A 25,266-nucleotide genomic window follows, 5' to 3' on the forward strand; every position below is an offset into this window, starting at 1 on the left:
ATTCACCAGCCACGTCTGATCCTGTCCACTTCAGACTCACTACATTCACCAGCCACGTCTGATCCTGTCCACTTCAGATCTGCTACATTCACCAGCCACGTCTGATCCTGTCCACTTCAGATCTGCTACATTCACCAGCCACGTCTGCTCCTGTCCACTTCAGATCTGCTACATTCACCAGCCACGTCTGCTCCTGTCCACTTCAGACTCACTACATTCACCAGCCACATCTGCTCCTGTCTACTTCAAGTCTATGTCCTACAGCAACAGTGACCTTTTGGGGGTATGGATGTGATGACACACTAGCTAAACACCCTTTCTTCAGGCTTGGTCTTAATAAGGACTAGGTTCTTGCCAATGGGAGCAACATGAGAGAGCAACATGAGGCCTGAGAGTCTGAGCAGTGCCCACATCTATGTAGCCTTGGCGAGCAGGGAGTCACTCCACATCCACAGAGCATGTAGGATCCAGTTCATTCTCATGTCATCTTGAAAGCCCACACAGGGGCTTCCTTGGGATACAGAGATGAGCCCTAACAAGCACACAGCCACACCAGGCTCCCATACCTGTTGGAAAGCCTGGTGCTGGCCAAGTGCTGACCCTGAAGCCATGGACCACCACAGTTGTGGGTCCCAGCTAGAAATCAGCTGCAGTCCACCTTTGCTGGATCCCTACAGGCACCCATGGCGGCGCCAATCAGATCTGTGAGGAGACGGGGAAGCCTGGCCCCGAGCCGAGGCCTGGTGAGCGCAATGCTGCATCCAAGGCAGCAAGGGTTCACCGCCTGGCCAGAGCCTGAGGTGTTGCTGTCGCTAGTGAGGATCAGTTGATACCTTTTGTGAGATGGCCAAATGCCGGGTGGGCAGCGCTTCATGCTGAACATGTACACAGCAGCCTCAGCGGTGCTGAAGAGACGGCAGAAGCACAGGAAGGCACAGACGGCCACGGCAGAGGCCGCCCTCCCATCCTAGAGCGAAAGGACACAGGCCCCTTTGTACGCCGCCGCCCCACACACACCCAGGACAAGGGCTGGCGATAGCTGATAGCTCCTGCAGACTTGGAGAATGTCTATGTTGTGGGCTGAGGAAATGACACACATGTGCTCAATGCAGGGAGAATTCAGAGCCTCGCAGAAAACCAGGATCCTCAACAAAGCTCACCGGCTAGCCATCTTCTCCTCAGCCCCGTCCCCACCCAACCTCAGGCTCAGCTAGCTCATCTTGTCATGCACTTACTCTCCTCTTCAAACCTCCTACCAGCCCCCCCCCCCCCCCCGATATAATCCTTACTAATACCTTCAGGACAGCAAGGCTGAGCCCCAAGCGTGTTGCTGGACACCATGTGCCATGCGAGGCTCCCTCTCCAGATGGGGAAACTCAAGAGCTCGTTGGGCTCAGGAGGCACTGGAACGGGGTCCCCACTCAGCTATGTGCCTTCCACAGCGGCTCTCAGCACGCTGGCTGGGACCCTGCCAGGGGCAGGATCCACGGGTGACCGGTGCCTGCCAGGCTCAGTTCCGCTCGGGTGTTCCAGCGCCCCCGGAGCACAGTCCCTCCCACTCACCACACAGTGCACGACACAGACGTTCCTGGGGTCTTCGCGGAGCCAGGCATGCATACTCCTGCAGAGGGTGTATAAGCTATACAGGTGTGGTGCCCGCCTGGCTGCCCAGCCACACTCGGAGACCTGCGGAGAGAGGGTCCTGCTCGGCTGTGCTCTGTGCCAGCCCGTGGCTCGGCCTCCTGCCCGCGACACACAGCACTGTCCTCTTGGGGCCTCCACAGATGTGGTGATGGGTGGGACCCCTTCCTTGGCTGAGTCCTCACACAGTCCATCTTGGCTAGATCCCATGCAATAGGACCAACTCACGACGATGCACAAAGAACCACCCTTTGCTATGTGCTGGGTCAGTTCCCAGAGTGTGAAAAGCCATACGCCTCAAGTTTAAGAAGTCGATGGCCTGTGGCCACATGGCCCACTGGAGCTAGGAACCACTGGGGCGGGGGAGGGAGGAGGCCAGGCACGGGGCGGCCCCACAGTCTGTGTGGGGAGACCTCCTTTCCAGCTCACTCTGGCTGCCCCAGTTCATGGCTGCCCCGTGAGCTGGAGATCTGGCCAGTGCCGAAGTGAGAGACAAATCCAGCTCCTGGAATGGCGCTGAAGTCAGAAAAGAATAAAAAGACTAACCCGGGGCCACTTACCCGGTTGTGGAACTTGGAGGCCCGGTAAGTCCTTGGAGACAGGTTGTACACAGCATAGTGCCCTGGGTGCTTGGCATCCAGAAACAGCCTCACGTCTTCTATGTTATTTTTGATGGCTGACTCCACACCTTCTGCTGGGAAGGACATCACTGGAACAGAGCAGGCCCCGTCAGCCACGGCATTCTGGTCTGGCAGCCTCCTGCAGCCTCCCCAGCACTGGTCGCCTTCTCATCTCCCCCCCCCCCCCCCCCCCCCACGGAGACCCAGCCTGGCAGGGACTACCACACAGGAGATGCCACAGAGCCAACCACAGGCACTTCTGGGAGTACCCAGACAGCCCAATGCCCATCAGGTTCTCCACGCGCCACAATGGACTTTTCACCCAGCATCACCTCAGAAGTCCAGCTCCTGCATGGACCAGGACCTGTGCTGAGCACAGGCTGCCCTCCTACCTGACCCAGGTACCCGACAGAGGCTTAGCACCCAGGGCTGCAACACACAGAAAGGGCCAGGCCCATCGGACAGCCTGACCCACTGGGCGTACCTGCAATTCTGGACGTGACGTAAGATATGTCCAGATCACCCTTTGCGTAGCTAGAATTAAGAGAGGCATTTAATCACAACAGGAAACACTGAGCAGTGGGCACCAAAGCTTTAACCGGCTGAGGCAATGTCACACAGATGAAGACAAGTCTGGGTGTAGCCTAGCACCTCCCCCATGCTGCCCCGCACTTACCTCGCTACAGACTGGATGACCTTGGAGGATGTGTCCTTGAGGTTGGTGAAGAGCCGCTCTGTCCCACCCCGAAGGATGTCAAAGAACCCACCGTAGGGCTGGTCGTACTCAGCCAGAGCCAGTCCTGCACGACACGGGCCTCAGTAGGTCACGAGCAGGCACAGGAGGCGGGCTGAGGGGATCCTCTCGCCCCTCAGCAGGCCCTGCGTTACACAAGCTGGTGCGACTGTGGCCCCCAGCCTCAGGAATCAATGCAGCAAAGAATACCATGCGGTCCTGTTCTCGGCTGCCTGTGGGAGCTCCACCTACTCGTGGGAGACACAGCCTCACAATGGTAACCACAAACCACACCGCCTTGGCCATGAATATAAGGAGAGACAGATGAAAGCGAGTCTGAGACCCAGGACCTGAAGCAGCACCCTAAGGGGCTGTGGCAGGAGATGGATTTGGGTCAGTCTCTGCGTAGCTACAGGAACACCATGCTCACACAGCATGATGCAGGACTAGGCATCAAAGAACCAACTCACTCCACAGCCAGGGGAAGCATGCCAGGCACTGCGTCACGGCTGGGTACACCGAGTTTGACCAGAGGTGCCCACGGCTCTGGCCAGATGCAGGCACAGAACCCTCTTCCCAGAAAGTAAAGATTTTGAGAAAGGACCCAGAACCCCTGACACCTCCAAATAAGGGGTGAGGAGCAGTCTTGGTCCATGCTCACGCCCACAGCCACGGCCTCCGGAGGCGCCGAGCCCTTCGGTGCCCACTCTGCACAAGGTGGAGGACCGTGCTCCTGTCTGTGCTTTGCCCCGTCAGACAGTAGCTACTGTTTTGTAGATTCAGGCACAGATGCTAACAACCTTGCCCCAGAGAGATCTGGTGCTCTATCCCGCACTGGGAGAGTTCCTGGGACATGCTCCACCTGGAGAAGAGTCATTTCTCTCTGAAGTGGATGGTACAAACTGTGCAGGCCATGGCACCACTTCTGGTTCTGGGCTGCAGCCTGACTTCTGGAGGGGCTGTTAGCCTGAGGTCAGTTGTATCCAAGAGACGGATCCCTGTTTAACACTAAATGGAAGGCAGGTAGGCTCCTGCTCCTGAGGCCCCACATGAACTCCTATGGGACACAACCCAGGGCTCTTCTGGCCCCCGTTCTGGTCCTCTGTCCCTCCCGGAGGGCATGGGCCCACCTGAGATGCGGTTCCCACAGGAAGGTGGAGCCCAGACCCCACCCTTGCAGTATGCCTTCTGCTACCAGGCTAAAAACCCACGGGTCCTCCTCGATGCAGGCTGGTGTGTGTCAAGAAAGGGGACATTCCTGTGGGGTGGTCTGTAGGCAGGTCAGGGCATTCACCTCCACTGTAGCTGCTGTTTGTGGGGCCTCCAGGAGGAGGTGGAGCTCGAGATGACCCTGGGTTTCCGTAGCCTCCATTCTGCTCCAGCAACTGTAAGAGTTGAGGACACAGTGAATTCTCTAAGACTGGAACTGGTTTACACCCACCCTCTGCTGGTGCTCTTAGTCTGAAAGCACTAGCCATGGGCCAGATCACTCACCTGTCTGCTACCTGTTTGGCTATAATGTACAAGGAATCCAGATGGAGGGCACATCATACTTCACAAACAAAACCTTTACTCACAACTCTCAACCGACATTCAGAATAACCAGGAAGCAGCAGCTAGCCACAACCCCCACCCAGGTCCTATTGTAACACATCCTTCAAGTTTGTGGGTTACAGACCCAACTCCTCTTCCACTTCTTTCTGATTCGTGCCATCCGTGAGCAGGCGTAGTGCATGTCACCCTGAAGGGTGAGAGCTGAGACACTGGGCTGGGCCCCTTCACCAGATCCTCACACGAAGAAGTGTGCATGTGCTGGCAAACTAGGCATGGAACAATGCTGTTTGGGGAGGTGGATGGCTCCCAGAGGATGAATGAGCATTACTAGGGCCAGAACACACTGGGCATCCCTATCAGCAGCAGCCCCTCTTCCCTGATATCCTGAACAAACAGCAATGTCCACAGTCCTGTCCCCTAATTCTCACGGTCTCCAGGGCAGTCTCCTGTACTCTGAAAGGGCTCAAGGATAACAGGCAATGGCTCCTGGGAAGTTCTCTTTCTAGTTCAGGAGTGGGAGAGTGGCTGGTGAGAGGATCTGACAGCCAGGAAGCAGACAAAAGAGGAACCAGAGTTCCTGTCTCTGCACAGTGGCCTAAGAAGGACCTCCTCTCAGCAGAGACAGTGGAAGGGCCAGAGGGGAAGACGGCAGGGTCTGGCCTGAGCCTTGTGATGTACCTAGCAATGTCAATTCCCAAACAATCAACCCCCATTCCTTCCCCAGGGGTGCTGGCTGGGCTTGGCTACTGAACTGTCCCAGGCTGCAGCACCTTTACCTTCCTGGCCTGCCTGCTCTCCCCAAGCAGGCAGCGTGTGGGGTCTCAGTGCAACGGCCACCAGACAAAGTAGAGCTGGCAGCTGTGTGCGTGAGATCCCTGTGGGTAGAGCTTGGAGATGAACATGGGCAGGAGACTGGGAAACAATGACCAGACACCTGATTCCAGCAACTCTGAGATGCAGAAAGTACACACACCCTATTGGAACCTGAACAAGAGCTGCCAGGTGGGAGAGACCTTGGACTCATTGATGTCAGACACCTGAGTCAGGACCCAGAGAGCACCCAGTATGATAGCTGTGAGCTCTCAAGGGTCCGTGATTCAACCCTGAGAACATGCCCTTCAGGGTAACCTTAAGAACACACAATGGGGCTGGGAAGGTGGCTCAGTGGTAGAGCGCTTGCCTTGCATGCATGAGGCCCTGGGTTCCATTCCTCAACACCACATAAGCAGAAAAAAGCCGGAAGTAGCACTGTGGCTCAGGCAGTAGAGTGCTTGCCTTGAGCTGAAGAGCTGAGGGACAGTGCCCCGGCCCAGAGTTCAGGCCCCATGACTGACAAAAAAAAAAAAAAAAAAAAAAAAAAGAACACACAATGGGTGACACCCTGAGGTCACCCTCACCTCTGTGATGGGAGCTTTGGGATTCACGTTCCTGGTCGTGGCAATCTCCTGCAGCTGGCGCATCACCTCAGCGATGGACAATCGCTCTTCCGGGTTGACCTTCAGCATGGAGCCTGAGGAAGAACACAGCAGCACTCATCCATACTGTCCAGAGCCTGGAGCCTGGCCCAGAGCACTACCTGCTCTTGCTCAAGACTCAAGGCCACTCACTTTACAAGTGATGACTTCAGAACTGGGAGAGAGATTGATGGAAGAGAACAATCATACAACGGAACAAAATGATCAGAAATGGCTGTTCAAAGCACCATAAGCTCAACAAAACAAGGGCAGGTGGGTTTCATGGAAGAAGTCCCACAGGGATGCTGTTAGAGCATCATGATGGTGGGCACTGGGGAAGCTCAGCCAGTGAGTGCACCCTCAAAGCAACAGGGAGGCTCATCCCCTAGCTCCCTGTATCAAGCAAATGCAAATAGGAACTTACGAATGAGATCATGGAAGACTGTGTATCGAGTGTCGTTCACAGGGATTGAGTACTTCCCATTGACTATCCGAAGTTTTGCTCCATCCTCAAAAGGGTGCTGCTGGAAACACAGCAGGTACAAGATGCAGCCCAAGGCCTGTGAGAGAGCAGAGGGTGAATGGGGCCTAAGGGATCAGATCAGTGGACATGTTGCAGTCCTAGTGTATGGAGGGGGGGGGAGGGGCGTCAGCCAGCTCTGGACATGAATGAGCCCCTCCCCCCCGCCGCCCATTTCCTCAAGGACTTTTTTTTTGGTGCCAGTTTTGGGGCTTGAACTCAGGGCTTGGATGCTGTCTCTGAACTTTTTTGCCCATGGCTAATGCTCTACCACTTAAGTCACAGCTCCACTTCAGGCTTGTTCCATGTTTAACTGGAGAAAAGAGTCTCATGGACTTTCCTGCCTGTGCTAGCTTCAAACCACGATCCTCAGATCTTGGCCTCCAGAATAGTGAGGAAGACAGGTAGGAAGCCACCAATGCCCAGCCCTTGAGGACTTTGGTAGGACACTAATCAGGCTACTTTTCCTTGCATGGAGTCTCACCCTCTGGCTGAGCAAGCCAGTGACCATGCCCACCACCACAGGAAGCCTAGCTCTCCTACCTCCTCCAGAAAGGTGCAAAGTTGGCAACAGCAAGCCCAAGCTCTAACTTCCAGATCAAAACGCTCCCTCAGTTCTGGGGACTTGCCACCCGGGTCACGGGGGTGCGAGGAAGGAGAGATGTGCTCCATCCTGACGCACTATGGCGTGGGCAGCACCAAGAGCTCCATGGCCACTTGGGAGTCCCCACAGAGCGAGTGAGCTCTTCCTGAGGGTCATTCTGCCCATCAAACGCAACTGTGTGGAACACCAGCACTTTATCCAGCCAGGAGCCCTGGACACCCAGACACTGAGATGAAGCATGTTAACTGTGTTCCTATGTCCAGATGTGCAACAAAGGCCAAGATTCAAAAAGCTAACAAAGACACAGTGTGGAGCCCCATGATTCCAAACACAACAGGACTTCATCTAAACCCCGTGTCCACCACAGTGTCAGCATGGGCCTCTTAGAAACCTGGTGTTCAGGGAGTGCCAGCGGCCTGGCCATGCCAGGGCAGCACAGTGGATGGCAGGGCTCGTCCACACACACCAAGGTCTTCCTGAACAAATGGGGTATGTGACACTGCAAAAGATACACATCCTAAGATCTTCAGAATCTTCAAAGTGGTATTTTCTTTTTTGGGTCCGGTCGTGGGGCCTGAACTCTGGGGCTGGGCGCTGTCCTTCAGCTCAAGGCTAGCGCTCTACCACTTGAGCCACAGCGCCACTTTGCCTTTTTTTCTTTTTGCTTATGTGGTGCTGAGGAATTGAACCCAGGGCCTCATGCATGCAAGGAAGCGCTCTACCACTGAGCCACCTTCCCAGCCCAAAAGTGGTATTTTCTATGCTATGACGAAGGGCCAGCTGTCCCTAGGAAACTTCAGGGTAGTGCTGGCCACTAGAAAGACTAAAACAGGACCAGAGGACTGGGTCTTCAGCCCCATCCCTCAACCTCTGGGAAGGAGAGATGATCTCCCGTTGCCAGTGGTATAATGAGTCATGTCTGTGTACAAAGCCTCCGTAGAAACCACAGAAGCAGGTTACAGTACGCTGGGTGTCTGGAAGGCTTAGTAGGTAGAGGGTCCTGGAGGGTCCTAGGCATCCAAATGTTTTATTGTCCTTTATAATAGGTGAAAGTGGTAAATAGGTTCCTTACCATTCAAGCTAATCAAACTTCAGGAAACTCTGTGGAAAGCCCAGTGTGAGAGTCAGCTGCCTAGCACTGTGACTCGTACCTTAGACAGGCAGAGTCCACCGCCGGGGACTGAGACCAGCACCTTAGACAGGCAGAGTCCACTGCCGGGGACTGATACCAGCACCTTAGACAGGCAGAGTCCACCGCCGGGACTGAGACCAGCACCTTAGACAGGCAGAGTCCACTGCCAGGGACTGAGACCAGCACCTTAGACAGGCAGAGTCCACTGCCGGGACTGAGACCAGCACCTTAGACAGGCAGAGTCCACTGCCGGGACTGAGACCAGCACCTTAGACAGGCAGAGTCCACTGCTGGGGACTGAGACCAGCACCTTAGACAGTCAGAGTCCACTGCTGGGGACTGAGACCAGCACTTCGAGGGGCAGGTCAGGAAGGAGCCTTGCCCCATGAGTCTGATACCGTCTCCGCAGACAGTCAGCACTAACTTGAACGAAGGACGCCTGAGGGGCACTCTCTGTAGAATGGACTGCTCCTGAGGTCACACAGGTCTGAGTGAGGGCAGAGCAGCTGCACTCAGTGGACAGGGACAGAACAAAAGGAGCAGAGGGTTCCAGGAATCAGCCAGCCATGGCAGAGACGTCCTTGGGTCTGGAGCTGGGGGCCAGGTACAAAGGTGCAGAATCTCACTGCCAGGACAGATACAGACACAGAGCCGTGCCGACACCCCAACTTCTCTGTCAATTCACCTCAGCTAGAAGCAGTCACCGATGATGCTTCGGAAAATGAAGACAAAAGAAAAAGGAATGGCTAGGGAAAGGGTGGTGGGGCTGCGAGGGCTCTGGACAGGTGGGGCAGGTGGCCTCTGGGTTGTGCCCAGGCCGCCGCTCCTGACCAGGCACCGCCAGGAGAGTCACTAGGGCCTCACCCAGATATCCTGCTTCTCGCCGATGGGGAAATTGGAATACAGGTCTACGATTTCTGGCGTTCTGTACATGGGTGTGGTGTTTCTTGTGATCTGAAGAAAAGCACAAATGTGTAAAGGTCAGGTTACACTTTCATACTGATGCCCTAAACCTTTCAACTCTGCTGCAGGCTGACAGTACCCTGTCCCCCCACTGTGCCTCGGAAGGGTCTTGAGCCACGCAAGTACCTACATGCTGCCACCATGGCTTCTCGCACAGAACCCCTAAAAACAGCCACACCCAGGTAGTGACCTGCTCAGAGGCATGTTGCACTCAACACGAGAAACCTACCCCAAAGTGCACAATAGGCCAGTTCATGTGACGGCTAATGCCTAGGGAGCTAACAAAAGCTTTCAGATGAATTCATGGGCACAAGTCTGTCACATAATCTGGAACAGACAAAATACCAGGATTACTGGTTGGCCAGATTTTAAAAGGCAGACACATACTCAGAAGGAGGAAACTGGGAAGATTGGGGTTTGAGGCCACTTGAGCATAAATTTTGGGATCCAGCCAATAAAAAGTGGGGCATGGTGGTGTGTGCCTACTATCTCAGTTAAGCAGAAAGTATAGCAGGGGGACCACCATCGAGATCAGCCTGGGAATAATGCAAGACCCTATCTGAAAAATATAAAAGCAAAAAGGGCTAGGGACATGGATCAGAGTATCTACCTAACAAGTACACCGTCGCTGGTGTCCAATACCATCAAGAAAAAGAGAAAAACATACACACACACACACACACACACACACACACACACACACACACACACACACACACACACACACACACACCCCAAAACACCCCCAAACCAAGAGATCTACACAGCACAAATACCACACAATGCCTACATAGTAAATGCACAGCGGACAATGCATGGTATGGTGAACACTACTCCAGCCCAAGACTGCATTCATAAAGACACTGCATCAACATGCCCAGGCAGTCAGGGACTTCTTCAGCGTGTGAGACAAAAGCAAATGAAAACACAGGTGGACTGTAATCTGAGAGGCCTCCCTGAAGACAGCACAGTGGCTAGCTAGACAGGTTTGTTCAAGATGCAGTGCCAACTAGGGCTTGTGTGCACAAGCAGGACTTCAGGAGACAGAGATGAAGAGTAGTCAAGAGCTAGTGCGGGCACTTTTGCTGGCCAGGGGCACTGAGCAGGACAGCGGGGCCTATGCCCCTCTGTGTTCAGCCACGGGAACACTGAGCTGTACACTTATCACCATGTGCTACCATGTGTGAGAGATACTTCCACTAAAAACCTTTAGCCACTTACCCTTACCTCTCTAAAGGCTAACTCTGACACAAAGTAACACTTCACACGTGGCAGCTCCGCCAGTGACTGCAACATGCTGACAACAGCCCAGGCCACAGGTACTTAGCTCGGGGTGCACACAGGAGGCTACAGAAAACCAGGAGAGACCACTCACTTCAGGAGAGGCCAACAAGTGGAAAACAAGCAAAACCAGACTCAAATCACCAACGTGAGTTTCAGGGGGAAAAAACAGCAAAAAAATGACAGCAGTTGGGAGAAGTGAGGAGAACAAAACCACTCAGAATCTCGCAAGCTAATTTGGAACATTTTTGTCCTATGTGACTATGGAGAAAACGGCACCTGTTTCCTCTTGCGAATAACAAACAGATGAGCAGGTGCAAGGGCTCAGGAGGTGTGCAGCACAGCCAGTGAGGGAGGAGCCATTGTCACTGCAGCAGGCTGCATCAGAAGCCAGGAGGGGGAGGACAGGAGGGCGGGACTCGGGGAACGATGACGCAACAGAGGTGCCTGATTGGATGATCTAGACGACCCTGTAAGTCCACTGGCACGGAATCGCACACACTGTTAGGCAGGATAGGGTGCTGACCGGGGAAGGCAAACCTGCTTCCTAAGCTCCAGCCAGCCTTCTTGAGCTTCAAGCTCTGCCAACCAGCTTGAGCACCAGCTAGAAGTGAGGCTCCACATGGAGTGCTCTGGGCATACCCTCTGACTCACGGGTTTACAACTGACTCAAGAGGGGGCTGGAGGCATGGTTGAATGGAAAAGCAACTGCCTAGGAAATGTGAGGCACAGAGTTCAAACCCCAGACTGCCCAAAACAGAACAAACAAAAAACAACTGATCTAAGAAGCTTGGCTGTGAACTGATGGCTAACCCCCAAGAAGCCCCGAATGCCTCTAATAAAGCCTGTTCTTGTGAGGGAATAAACACAAGTTCTCCTCGCAGGCAGCACACCAGCGCGCGGCCACAGCACGGGACCCAGACGCATCCGTCACCCTGTGAAGGGAGTCTGGCCTTGAAGAGCTCCGCTCAGCAGCACTGGCAGTGTCTTGCCTGTCTTGAGCAGGCAGCTCCTCCTCCAGGAGCTCTGCCCAGCACCTTGCACTGTCCTCTGCTCTCGCTTTCTGCATGATCCGCAAAGCCTGCTGGCCAGTCTCATCAACACACCTTGCACACCTTCCTGCAGGGACGGGAGCCATCTAGACAGAGCCTCCATGGCTCCCAGCAAGTATGGCTCTAAATAATTCTTCGAAATACATTCCCACATTTGGAACAATGGACTAGTTCTGAAGATGAACCAGGTCACGGCTACACGCACTATGAAATGTGCTCACCGCAGGGAGCCGCATGCTTACAACGGTTACAATGGGAAATGTGATGTGTACTTTTCAGCAACTATGTTTTTTTAATCCTAGAAATAAAACAGGATTAAGGCATTCAGAGCCAAGTCTGGCCCAAGGAGGGGGAGATAAAATGAATCCTCCCTCTAGTGACATGTCTGTAGCCACAGACTAGTGAAGACAGAGGGCAGCAAGAAAGGGTCCTGACGCTTGGCGAGGTAGTCAGCTCAGTCTGGTTGACTGGAGCATACTTACACATATGCCCAAAGAAGCACAGGGGACAAAAGGTACACAAGAGAAAAGAAAAAGGGAGCAAACGTGGCTTCCACAGCGCGGGCTTCAGCGCCACACCTCACCTCCTCCTCCACCATTGCTCGCTTCTGGGCGCTCCAGCTGTAGTCCGGGCAGTGTGAAATGGTCGTGGCGCTGCCAAAGTCACACAGCTTAATGGTTCCCTGGTTACTAAGCAGCAAGTTTTCAACCTGCAAAATTCCAAGAGACAATCCTTATGACCCGAGTTCCTAATATGAGTCCAAAAGACAGTACTATGAGCAGGCTCAGTAAAATCACCCAGGAATACCAGGCATGACCAGCACCGTAGCAGGCAGCCACTCTGCACCGAAATGAAGGCTGCTGTCCAGCAGGGGCCACCCCGAGGATTTGAGAGACCCTGTAGCACCTTGACTGCCAAGGTGTACACACATAGCACAGGGTTAAGGCTCTGCAGGCCCACAAAGGGCCTGGGCAATGGAAGACCTTATGGAGGAAAAGGAGGAACAGGGCCTTCACAGAGGCCAGCACGGGGGATCTCAAGAGAAGACAGGCAAGGTCTTAATTTCTGATCAGAAACAATACATGTGTAAGTCATTTTAAAAATTAAAATTACAAACCAAGTCAGGTACGGATGACCCTTATCTGTAATCCTAGCCACTCAGAGGCTGAGATCTGAAGATGCAAGTCTGAACCCAGCCAGGGCAGAAAAGTTCATGAGATCTGTAATTAACCAGCAAAAAGCCAGATGTGGAAGTGTGGCTCAGAAGATGGAGCACAGCCTTGAGAAGCCAAGCGAGAATGTGTGAGGCTCTGAGTTCAAGCCCCAGCACATGTACACAAGTACACACATACATGTGTGCGCACACGCACACACACCAGATAACCCTAGTCCATAACATGAGAAACATAATGAGCCTGCAGAAAAGACAGAATAGGAAAGAATTGCAATATGCTATTATAATGCAATAAATGTATCATGACCTGAGAAATAAATCTAATAAAGATGGACAAAAGACTTCTTGTGCAGGCAGACACCAGTGGCTCACACCTGTAACCCTAGCTACTCAGGAGGCTGAGATCTGAGGATTGCAGTTCAAAGCCAGCCCAGTAAGGAAAGTCTACAAGACTCTTATCTCCAATTAACCACCAGAAAAGCAGAAGTAGTGCTGTGGCTGAAGTGGTAGAGTGCTCACCTTGAGCTGAAGGGCTGAGAGACAGCACAGGCCCACGGTAAAAAAAAAAAAAAAAAAAAAAAATTCTTGTGCATAAAACTGTAAAATGATAATTGTAGAAGTTTAAGAAAGGCATTCTAGCAGGGCACCAGTGGCTCACGCCTGTAATCCTAACTACTTGAAGGCTGAGATATGAGGATTATGGTTGGAAGGCAGCCCAGGCAGGAAAATCCATGAGACTCTCAGAAAAAGCTGGAAAATAGTGCTGTGGCTCAAGTGGTAGAATGCTAGCCCTGAGCACAGAGAGGCTCAGGGATAGTACCCAGATCAAAGCACCCTGAGTTCAAGCACCAGGAACAGAAGAGAAAAGAAGAGACGAGAAGAGAACAGAACAGAACTCAATAGATTCAAAATAAACAGAGAACTATACTATACTACTCCTACAGTGAGGCACCCCACGGCAAGGCCATCTACTTAAGACCCAAGAGCCAACATTAGCCATCACCAGTTGTACAGTTCACAAACCAGGAATGGTTTTTATAGTTATAATAGTGGGGGGGAGGCAAAGAAAGACTATAAAAGACACATAAAATTACATGACATCCAATCCCAATGCACAGTCTTACTGGCACCCCACACCATATTAAGTGCCAGGCATATCCATGCACACCCAACAGAGTGGTGTTTCCCAACAGAGGCCAGTACAAGCCAGGAGCTGCTAACATACCCTCTGACTTCAGAGAATCCCTTCCACAGGTCAGGAGGACAGGGTGTGGGGCAGCACAGTCCATGACAAATAAGGAGAAGGAAAATATGTGTACACCAGCCACAGGAAGAAACTCCATGAGACAAAGGCCTACAAAGGATACTCTTCTACAGGATAGTCACAGTCCTTCAATGAATATTCTACAGTCCTACTACGGGTATTCTATAGTCTTTCAATGGATATTCCTTTTTTTTTTTTTTTTTTTTTGTCGATCGTGGGGCTTGAACTGGGCCTGGGCGCTGTCCCTCAGTTCTTCAGCTCAAGGAGAGCGCTCTACCACTTGAGCCACAGCACTACTTCCAGTTTTCTGTTGGTTAATTGGAGATAAGAGTCTCATGGACTTTCCTGCCCAGGCCGGCATGATCCTCAGATCTCAGCCTCCTTAGTCGTTAGGATTACAGGCGTGAGCCACCGGCGCCCAGCCCTTCAATGGATATTTACAGTCCTTCAGAGGATATTGTACAGTACTGCAGTGGATACTCTAAAAGATGGAACTACACATAGGAGAGATGAGTCTCACCACTTTACCACACAGAAAAGACACACACAAGCAGCCTTAGGAACACAGCACAAAGCCAAGGAAAGCAAAGTAACCACTGAAGCTAGGCAGCTGGAGTGGCCAGTAGGACACGCTACACTATGTACGTACCTCTAAATTCTTATGGCCACGCCCCAGCAGGCAGTGACGAGGGACAGAAGCCTGGGTGGAGCCTTGACAAGGTGAGAGGCCGCAGACATGCCAGGGAGTAGTCAAGGTGCCTTACTGGGAGACAAGGGATGCCAAACCCAGGGCAAGCTCAACCTGATTCTCCACCCATTTTATCCTTCACACACGCACACACACACGCACGCACGCACGCACGCACGCACGCACACACACACACACACACACACACACACAGTACAATCCACCACACTTTAAAGATGTGAACCAGAAAATTCCTGATTCCCCAGTTAAGTCTCCTCCCTGACCATCTTCCCCTTAGTACCAGATGCACCATGGTTTCTGAATACTGGGAGGTATTCGAACTTTGAAAAACCTTCCTTATGAAATAACTAGGAAGGGAGAGAAGAAGGTGAGGTATAGAGGAAGAGGAGAGAAAAAAAGCACCTCTGCTGGGTCCTAGGAGCATTTTTAGGCTACCCAGGATGGAGTACAACCCAGGGGGTGGTTCCAGGCCTCACTAGTATTTGAGACAGGGCATCTGTCCAAGTAGTTACTTCAAACCCTGATTTTTTTTTTTTTAATTGGTCGTGGGGCTTGAAACTCTGGGCCTGGGCGCTGTCCCTCAGCTCTTCAGCTCAAGGTGAGCGCTCTAGCACTTGAGCCACAGCGCCACTTCCGGTTTTCTAGTGGTTTATTGGAGGTAAGAGTCTCACAGACTTTCCTGCCCAGGCTGGCTTTTGAACTGTGTGTGATCCCCAGATCTCAGCCTTCTGAGTAGCTAGGATGACAGGTGTGAGCCGCCGGTGCCTGGCTTAAACCCTGATTTTTTAAGCATCTTGAATTCAGGGGACCATGAAAGTCAGATGGAGCCACTGTTCAACATCTAGGCAGAAACCTGTAAGGCACAATGCACATTCCTCAGCTTCTAGAACCCAGACTTGGATGGGGGAGGTAGAATGAACAAGAGGAGAGAATGGGCCTCAGGAGCACCACCAGCTGGGCATGCAAGGCCAAGCTCCTGGCACCTAGGGCCTTACATTTACAAAGGCCAGCCTAGGAGGTAGGAGAACAAGCGGCCTGTGGGCTCAAGTTTGGGGCCAGGTGGAGAAAGGAGCATCAACCCTACCTCCTATCACTGCCAGTCTTCAACATGAACAACACCTAATTAGGAAAGGACAGCTTCAGCAAAGAGGGATGACTTAGGGAAACGAGAGCATCTGGGTTGCCCAAGGCCTAAAGGCATCAGGAAGGGCTGCTCTACTTCGGGGAGAACCGGAGGAGGTCAGCAGCAGACTGCCTGAGCAGACACTCGGGGATAGTTTTTTTTTTTTGTTTTAAGCAGGAACAGATTTATTAATGCAAAGCAGTGTATTGACACAGTGAAGCCATTATCTGTCCTTCCTTCTTCCCTCCTTCCCTCTTTCCCTCCCTCTATCCCTTTTCTCCTTCCTTCTTTCCTTCTTTTTTTCTTTTTTCTTGGTAGTACTAGAATTTAGACTCAAGGCCTTGTACTTGGCTCAGTTGGCATTCTCCTTCTTGAGCCATGCCTCCAGTTCTACATTTTGCTTGCTATTTTAGCAATGGAGTCTCAGAGATTTCTGCCCCAAATGACCATCCTGCAGATCTCAGACTCCTGAGTAACTAGGATTACAGGAGTGAGCCACTAGCGCCTGGCTGGGACTGTCATATGCAGGCTGCAAGGATCTGGAGTCAGAATAACCCTGCTGTATGTCATAAGCCAATCGGGGATAGTTTTGTTGAACAACAAATGGTGCTACAATTCTGGAAGAAACCTCTCAGATGTACGTACAAGTATCTGGCAGTAAAATGGCTTCAGTGTTCTTCAGCAAAAACAATCTTGGTCAGGAGTTAGATCTAGCACAAACTGTGGATATTGGAATATTCTCACAAACTCCTGAATTTGTTTTGTTTTAAAGCAAAATAGAGGGGCTGGGAAGGTGGCTCAGTGGTAGAGCACTTGCCTTGCATACATGAGGCCCAGGGTTCGATTCCTCAGCACCACATAAGCAGAAAAAGCTGGAAGTGGTGCTGTGGCTCAAGTGGCAGAGCACTCGCCTTAGGCTAAAGAGCTGAGGGACAGCACACAGGTCCAGAGGTCAAGCCCCATGACCAACAACAACAACAACAACAACAAACAACATAAAGCAAAATAGAGTAGTGAGGACTGGGAAGGTGGCTCAGTGGTAAAGTGTTTGCCTTGCATGCATGAGGCCCTGGGTTAGATTCCTCAGCACCACATAAGCAGAAAAAGCTAGAAGTGGCGCTGTGGCTCAAGTGGTAGAGTACTAGCCTTGAGCTGAAGAGCTGAGGGACAGCGCCCAGGCCCAGAGGTCAGGCCACACAACCGGCAAAAAATAAAAATAAAAATAAAAATAGAGTAGTGAAAATAAGGCCATAACCAGATGTCTGTCCTTCCTTCCTTTCTTCTTTCCTTCTTTTTTTGTCAGTCATTGGGTTTGAACTCAGGGCCTGGGTACTATCCCTGAGCTTTTTTGCTCAAGGCTAACATTCTACTACTTTGAGCCACAGCTCCAATTCTGGTTTTCTGGTATTTAACTGGTGATGAGTGTGACAGATTTTTCCTGCCTGGGCTGGCTTCAAACTATAATCCTCAGACCTCAGCCTCCTGAGTGTGAGCTGAGCCACCCAGACCCAGCATCCAGGAGATTTCTGTAGCACATACAATCTTTTTTTTTTGCCAGTCCTGAGGCTTGAACTCAAGGACTGGGCGCTGTCCCTGAGCTTCTTTTGCTCAAGGCTAGCACTCTACCACTTGAGCAACTACTGGCCTTTTCTGTGTAGAACTACCACTAGGCCACATTCCCAGCCACAGCACATAAATCTTTAAAGAGATTATTACATTATTGCTTAAGTTCAATGAATCAAATACACAAGCCAATTAAAAAAAAAAAAGACAAAAAGGAAGTCAATTAGGCAGGCACCGGTGGTTCACACCTGTAATCCTAGCTATTCAGGAGGCTGAGATCTGAGGATCTCGGTTCAAAACCAGCCCGGGCAGGAAAGGCGATAAGACTTTTATCTCCAATAAACCACCAGAAAACTAGAAGTGGTGCTGTGGTTCAAGCGGTAGAGGGCTCGCCTTGAGCTGAAGAGCTGAGGGACAGCTCCCAGGCCGAGTTCAAGTCCCAAGACCGATCAAAAAAAAAAAAAAAAAAAAAAAGGAAGTCAATTAAAGAACAAGGTTCTGACAGATATAAACATCATGGCATTCAATTTCATTAACAACCAGAAAAAGTGAAATCACAACACACATGACTGTCCTCCCTGACCAGGCTGATTTAACTCCGCTCCTGCACACCTGTGGGAGGGGCCAACGCCATCCTAGCAGCAGGAGACCACTGGTGACACAGCCTGCAGGGGGCGCTGCACGTGTGTGATGCCCCCTCCAAGGTCAGAAGGTCAGGGCCACACGGAGACACCCACCCCCTCACCCCCTCCCAGACCAGGACCAAAGCCATGCTGGTCAGTACAGGACCCCGAGAGCCCAGGGTGACAGGACAAAGCAGTGGGAGCAGTGTGAAGACACAGGTGAAGCGGTCCGGCCTCAGGAGGCAGGCCAGGGCGAGGTGTGAGGGTACCTTGAGGTCTCGGTGGATGATGGGCGGCTTCTGCCTGTGCATGTGCTGCACGGCTCGGCATGTCTGGTAGAAGATCTTCAAAATGGTGTCGCAGGACAGAGGACCTTTAGACTCTACTCTCTTTAGGAATTCCACCAGTTGTCCTAAAAGAGACCATTGACTTTAATCACCCTGGGCTATGCTGCGCCCCTGGGCTCTTTGTAACTTTTGTCTTTTTTGTGCTAGTACCAGGGCTTGCACTCAGAGCCACAAACTCTCACTGGCTTTCTTGCTCAGCAATGGCACTTTACCATTTGATTGAGGCCTCTGGTCTGGCATTTTGCCGGTTATCTGATGAGGTCTTGAAGACTTTCCTACCTGGGCTGGCTTCACCCCGAGATCCTCCACACCTAGGATTACAAGCAAGAGCCCCGGTGTCCAGCTGGACTTTTCTGAGGCCACAGTCAAGGTGGATGCCCAGCCCGAACCACGCTGGGAAGCTCGGAGTGTGAGACAGGCAGCCCAGGGCAGCACAAGAAGCCATACGGCCAAAGGAGAGAAACAGCAGACACCCTACTGCCACAGAGCGAGAGGGGGGCTCCAGAAAAGCACGTCTGCGTCTGGTCCTCACACCACCTCCAGCGGAGGGGCCTGTCTGTGCACATGATACTCTCACCACAATGCGTGCAGACTTGAGCTAGAGGATCCTGCCTAGCTGTGGCTCCTCAGGCCGGCTATGACTGGCACAGCATCACACCAGGGAAACTGAGGCTCTTGGGATAGGCTGGGAGGTTCTACCAGGTGCAGGGCTGGACACATGGCTAGCCAGCTGTGGACCCTGCACAGCCTCCACAGGCAGCTCAAAGTCCACCCTGTCAGCTCCTGCCTTGCGGTCCACATTCAAGCTGCAGCTCCAGGCTGGGTGGCCCCTGAGCCTTCTTTGCTCCAGAGATCCTACGTTCCTCAGCAGATCCTAAGCTGCTGAACCTTGCTCTCCACAGACTGGCCCCCGTGGCACCCTGCTCATCAACAGCCACAGCCTCACCTCCTCCCTGAGCCTCCTTCCTACTCTGCCTTGTGATCTTAGCACCTGCTACTCCCACTCAAAGCCTGGGTACGTCCCATGCTTTCCTTCTGCAGCTCCTGGCTAGCACCCTCTTCCCAGGCCTTCTCTTCCCACCCTACCTAAAGCACCCCTTGTCCCCTGCCCTCCTTGAGTCTGGCCTCAGCCGAGTGGAGCAGCTTCTCCTGGACGCCCAGTGGCACCTGGGTGACTGAACACAGCAGCACCAGCAGGTTGGTTTCCACAGTGGCTGAAGATTCTATGTGTCTGAGCAACCCTCTTGGCTACCCCAGCCCAGTGATCCCAAGCTGGCCCTCAAATCCGGCTGTGTCAAACCTTTCCCAGGCCCAGCCACAGCTGCCCACAGGTTTCTTCAGCGGCCCTGGAGGAACAGGGTCCTCACAGTTGGCCAGGCCTGCGTGAGACAGCCCGGGCCTAATGGCCCAGAGTAGAGGTGGTGACCTGACTTTTGGGAAGGGCAGTAACTGGACTGTGTGCATTCTCACTGAAAATAGATGCGTTTTTCTTCCTTCTTCCTGTTTTGGTGGTACTGAGGTTTGAATTCAGGGCCTTACCCTTGACAGGCAGGTGACTTACTACTTAAGCTATGCTTCCAGCCCTTTTTTCTCAATATTTTCCCAACTGGGTCTTGCTTTTTGTCCAGAAGAGCCTGGACCACGATATTCCTATTCATGCTTTCCATCTAGCTACGGGACAGGCCTGTGTCACTGGCTAAGATAGGGTCTAAGGTACTTTTGCCCAGGCTGGCCTCAAATTGTGAAACACCCTATCTCAGGCTCAAACTTGTGATCTTCCGGCCATGGCTTTCTAAGTACTAGGACTATACGCGTGAGCCACCACATCCAGCCAAGAAATTATCTTTAAAAACAAAAACTCCAACATGTAGTTGAGCGGGAATGGCTAAATAACTCTCTCTTCCCTCACCCAGGTGAGAGTGGGCCGCGCTAAACCTCACACCCTCTGCTGACAGAGGGCGCCGGGCGTCCGAGGCTCGTCCAGTGGGCCCGACGCGGGCCATGGGAGGGTCCTCACCTCTCCCGCTTCTCAGATGCCTTGCAGCTAGGCAAGCCCTCGCCAGTGCAGCGGGCACACCCACAAGCACCCTGGCACTTGGTTCACCAGGCTCACCAAAAAGCAAAATCGGAATTTTCAAGAGAGCAAAGCAAGGCAGTGGCTGAACTCCTCTGCCTCCAAGCACTAAATCCAATCTGGGCACCTTCTCCTCCACGTCTCATATACTAGTGAGGGAACTCCTGCCGCAGCTCCTGAGTCCTGGATCTGAGGCATGTGCCACCACGCCCAGCCACAATACGGAACATTGCTGAGAAGGAAAAGTACACACACTCAAACCCCATTTCAATAAATGTGGTCTCTACCTTTTCAATAAGTACTCATTTGTAAGGGCTGGGAAGGTGGCTCAGTGGTAGAGCGCTCGCCTTGCATGCTTAAGGCCCTGGGTTCGATTCCTCAGCACCACATAAGCAAAAAAAAAAAAAAAAAAAAAAGCCGGAGGTGGCGCTGTGGCTCAGGTGGTAGAGTGCTAGCCTTGAGCTGAAGAGGTGAGGGACAGCGCCCAGGCCCAGAGTTCAGGCCCCACGACCGGACCCTCCCCCCCCCCAAAAAAAAGTACTTATTTGTAATCAAGTGAGTATAGTAATAACAAGCATCCAAGAAGGAGATAGCTGAGGCGGAGGCCTGAGCTAGAGGAGTCCACAGCCACAGCACTGGGATCCCAGCCTGTTAAAGGCATAGCCGGAATAGCACCCAAACTCAATTTCCAGACACCATGCCAGAGCTGCAGAGAAAGTGAGGGTCACGAGAAAGAGACTCTCACAAAGGAAGCCGCACAACGGACTACAACTAGGAGCTCTCATGGTTCCTGGCTGGGGGTGGGGGACATGGATGATATGAAGACCTTTTGAGACCAACTAGAGACAGGTGAACACACATGGTGTGCAACAACCACCATCAAATAGTGAAGGTTTTCTTGGGTGCACAAATGAAGCTGCAGTTGTCATAGAAAAGGCTCCTGCTCTCGGGCAGTAAGCGCCATCAAGAATGTCTAGTCGTGAAATAAAACAACTACAAGAAAATGTTACAAACTAGCGAACCTATAGAAATCATTAAGTTTCCCAATGGTTTAAAAACCTCAGAATTAGGGGCTGGGAAGGTGGCTCAGTGGTAGAGCGCTTGCCTTGCAAGCCTGAGGCCCTGGGTTCGATTCCTCAGCACCATATAAGCAAAAAAAAAAGCCGGAACTGGTGCTGTGGCTCTAGTGGTAGAGCGCTAGCCTTGAGCTGGAGAGCTGAGGGACAGTGCCCAGGCCCAGAGTTCAGGCCCCACAACCGGACCCCAAAAATAAAATAAAACCTCAGAATTAAAAGCTGATAAAAAATACATCAAAACACGCACTTAAATTTCAAGGTTGAGGACTGGGAAGGTGGCTCAGTGGTAGAGCCCTTGCCTTACATGCATGAGGCCCTGGGTTCTATTCCTCAGCACCACATAAGCAGAAAAAAAAAGCCAGAAGTGGCGCTGTGGCTCAGGTGGTAGAGCGCTAGCCTTGAGCTGAAGAGCTGAGGGACAGCGCCCAGGCCCAGAGTTCAGGCCCACAACCGGACCCCCCCCCCCAAAAAAAATAAATTCAAGGTTGAGATCACTCCATATGTGTCAGTCCTTGTTCAAAGTGAAAAACTTTTATGAAATAAGAAATACTAATAAAAAAATACATCTCTGTACAAGTGTCAATGTGAGAAGTCAGTGTGCTACTGCCACCCAACAGTGCATCCTCAGCCCAAGGCCGACTGCACAGCCGGCTCTGCTCTCATTCTGAGGGGAAATGGTTCTGGCCACAGCCCTGGGTGGGGCTGAGCGAGGGACCCGAGGGGAAAGCTGAGGAGGCCCTGCCCGACAGGGCCCTGGCCCGAAGGCTCCAGCTGGCGGAAGCAGTTTGTGCCCACATGCTGCTCCTGCGGCTACAGAACCCATACTTGATCTGCACAGCCCCTGTCCTCTGCACTGGGCACGGGGCCTAGGTCTCACCTGCAGATGCACTTCCGCACACACCCGCGCATCTGCCCACTAGCGGGCTGCGTCCTCTTGGATGACCTGCAGTGCTCTCCTAGCTCTGAGGAGGCACGGGCTGGCGGAAGGCGGCTCTCACACAACTAGGCTTTCTTTCTGAGCCTCAGTCGCTTCTGTTGCCTCCATTTCTCTCTCCAGGTGGACACAAGCAGTCGCCGGTGCCAGGGCATGTAATTCAGAGAAACATGTCCCCCCACACTGGGCATGCCAGGCTAAGAGCGAAGTGTAGCCGACACAGTACTTGGTGGACACTCAGCAGCAGGGCCTGAGGAAGAAGAGCTCGCCACCTCATTCCACTACAGAGGCAGTGCTTGGGGGCTGGAAAAGGGGCGGGGGGGGGGGAGCAGGAGGGGCTTGCCTCAGGCATAGCCTCTAATCCCTCATGCAGGGCTTCCTGTCCTGCCAACAGACTGAGGACCCTTCTTGCCTCCTTCTTGGACCTGGCCTTAATGAGGTCATTATTTCCGGCTGCCCAAGAGCATAGCACACAGCCATGAGGGGTATGTGACCTGCATTTCTCCTTCCCGGTCACACATTCAAGGAAGGCCCACTGCTGGCCAGTCAGTCCTGTCTCAGGAAAAGGTGGTGATGAGATCCTTCTCCTTCAGAATCTGAGTGAAGTGTGGTACTCGCGTGCGCGCGTGCTTGCGTGCACACACACGTGCACACACACACACACACATACAAACACATGATTCAGATGGCTTGAAGACCACTGGAGAACTGACCTGTTCTTTCAGTTCAGACCAATGTCTTAAGACCCTAGGGATATTTCACAATTGCCTGAACATATCAGAAAGCAACAAGACCCCAAAGGCACTTTACCTTTGCAGAGCTCTGTGAGCAGGAGGAACTCAGCTTGTCCAGTGTCTGATTCCTCTTTTCCTATGGATGCTGCAGAGCAGAACTGGACAATGTTGGGGTGGCCAGAAAGTTTTTTCTGCAGGTGTCTTGTTAAAAGAAAATTAAGTATATGAGCTGGGAAAGTGACTCAGTGGTAGAGTGCTTGCCTTGCATGCAAGAGGCCCTGGGTTTGATTCCTCAGTGCCACATAAGTAGAAAAAGATGGAAGTGGTACTGTGGCTCAAGTGGTAGCGCTAGCCTTGAGCTGAAGAGCTGAGGGACAGTGCCCAGGCCCAGAGTTCAGGCCCCATGACCAACAAAAACCAAACAAAAAACAAAACAAAACAAAACAAAAGAAAGTAAGTATAAGTGTCCCCAACTCTGCATTTAATAATAAATGTACACAGCATTAAGAGGCTGTGGTCACAATGCCTAAACTGCTGTATGTCTCAACATTGTCAGAGCAGAAAGATGAGAGAGAGGCAGGTGGGAACAATGAGAAGGTGAAGGGTGTGGGAGGAAGCTAGTGAAGAAGGCAGAACTAAGCAGGTAAGTGGGGTAAGCAGACATAGCGGGAAGGCTATGAGGAGTGACCATGTCCACTCTACCACAGTTCATGTGGCCAACAGGCCCCTCTCAGTGTGGGCAAGCTTGAAGAAAAAGGGAAACAGGTTCTACCAGCAGTAGGTGAGGCTCCCTGCTTATGGGAGACATGTATGGTAAAGTAAAGCAGGCAAGAAGAGCCCTGTACCTGGCCATGGACACAGGGTGAGCAGGGTGGCTGGTAAAGAACCACATACCTGAAGGCTGGCAACTGTGGCTCTCCACAGCCCTGGCCCAGCCATCAGAAAGGTGGGAAGGGGATCTCTCCGGGGCCAAGGGCCCACTAGTTAGGTGTGGAGACATCCTTGACAAAAAACAACCCCTTGGTTCCACATCTCTAAATCTTTTCAGGGCTTGACTCAGTGTCTGGTGCTCTCACTCAGCTCTCTTGCTTATGGCTAGTGCTCTACCTTTTGAACCATGCCAGGCTGGTATTTTGCTGATTAATTGGGGACAAAGTCTCATAGACTTTTCTGCTCAAGCTGGCTTCAAACCATGATCCCAGATCTCTGCCTCCTGGGTAGCTAGGGTTATAGCTACCTCTAAATGTTTTACTATGACCCAGGAAGTAGAGAACAGGGAAGAAAACTTTTCACAAAAATGGTCTACAGAAGTATGAGAAAGCAAAAGGTCAACTTTACCAAAACCAAATAGAACCTCCCAGAAGCCTCCTGGCACCTGGGGTCACGACAGCACCTCCCTAGCACCGACGCTCAGTCCTGGAAAAAGGATACCAAGAAGCAAACTTCCTGAATGATGGCTCTGTTCTTTTCCTCTTCGTTGGACAGTAACCTCTGTCAGGGAACAGCACACACACACACACACACACACACACACACACACACACACACACACACACAAAAGATTGAAGTGTTTATTTTCTGCTGTATATATCACTTTGTCTCAGACAAACACCCCAGAGAATCAAGGCACAGTGTCTAAGGGACATGGCATCTAAGCGAGCATAACTGGTTAACTACACATGAAAATCTTACTTGAGAGAAGCCCAGAGACCTTTAAACAACCTTTATGAGCCAAGAATACAAGAAAAAGTAGAGACAGGCCACAGTAAAACAAGACAGATGATGAGATACAAGAGACAGTTAGCAGATATGGGCACACACTATGGACCTCTAAAATCAGCCAAACTTGAGGGTTCACTGGCCAAGGTGGGGTCACCTGGGGTAACCAGCCAGAAAAAGCTGCTAAGCCTGCTACTGTCTCTCTTGACTAATGCAGACACCACATCTAGAGAGGCCCTCCCACTCAACACAGGTCACCCTAGCTGTGAACATGAACTCTGTATGAGTGAACTCATTCCTGGCCCATTACTTTGGCACATGGAGCAGAGACTGCAGTCCACAGCAAGGCCACTCTGAGTGCTCCTCTCAAAA

At 52.1% G+C, this 25,266-nt stretch overlaps 1 protein-coding gene across 7 annotated transcripts in view; it reads right to left on the minus strand.

Moving 5' to 3' along the window:
* Gak (cyclin G associated kinase) overlaps positions 1-25,266 on the minus strand; it is a 57,435-nt gene that overhangs the window by 24,505 nt on the left and 7,664 nt on the right. For 4 of the 7 annotated variants that reach the window (XM_070021635.1, XM_070021634.1, XM_070021639.1 and 1 more), the window contains exons 3-15: positions 24,607-24,666; positions 23,252-23,366; positions 18,280-18,422; positions 12,138-12,263; positions 9,123-9,212; positions 6,427-6,562; positions 5,946-6,058; positions 4,289-4,379; positions 2,938-3,061; positions 2,746-2,795; positions 2,202-2,350; positions 1,564-1,686; positions 834-967 (exon numbers count right to left, since the gene is read on the minus strand). In XM_070021635.1, the coding sequence (XP_069877736.1) occupies positions 834-967; positions 1,564-1,686; positions 2,202-2,350; positions 2,746-2,795; positions 2,938-3,061; positions 4,289-4,379; positions 5,946-6,058; positions 6,427-6,562; positions 9,123-9,212; positions 12,138-12,263; positions 18,280-18,422; positions 23,252-23,366; positions 24,607-24,666 (1,454 nt within the window). The remainder of the gene's footprint in view (positions 1-833; positions 968-1,563; positions 1,687-2,201; positions 2,351-2,745; positions 2,796-2,937; positions 3,062-4,288; positions 4,380-5,945; positions 6,059-6,426; positions 6,563-9,122; positions 9,213-12,137; positions 12,264-18,279; positions 18,423-23,251; positions 23,367-24,606; positions 24,667-25,266) is intronic. The other 3 variants (XM_070021636.1, XM_070021638.1, XM_070021637.1) reach the window with 3 other exon arrangements.

Source organism: Dipodomys merriami, unplaced genomic scaffold (assembly GCF_024711535.1).
Source record: "Dipodomys merriami isolate MVZ:Mamm:240054 unplaced genomic scaffold, mDipMer1.0.p SCAF_143, whole genome shotgun sequence".
In the NCBI taxonomy this organism is placed as follows: domain Eukaryota; kingdom Metazoa; phylum Chordata; class Mammalia; order Rodentia; family Heteromyidae; genus Dipodomys; species Dipodomys merriami.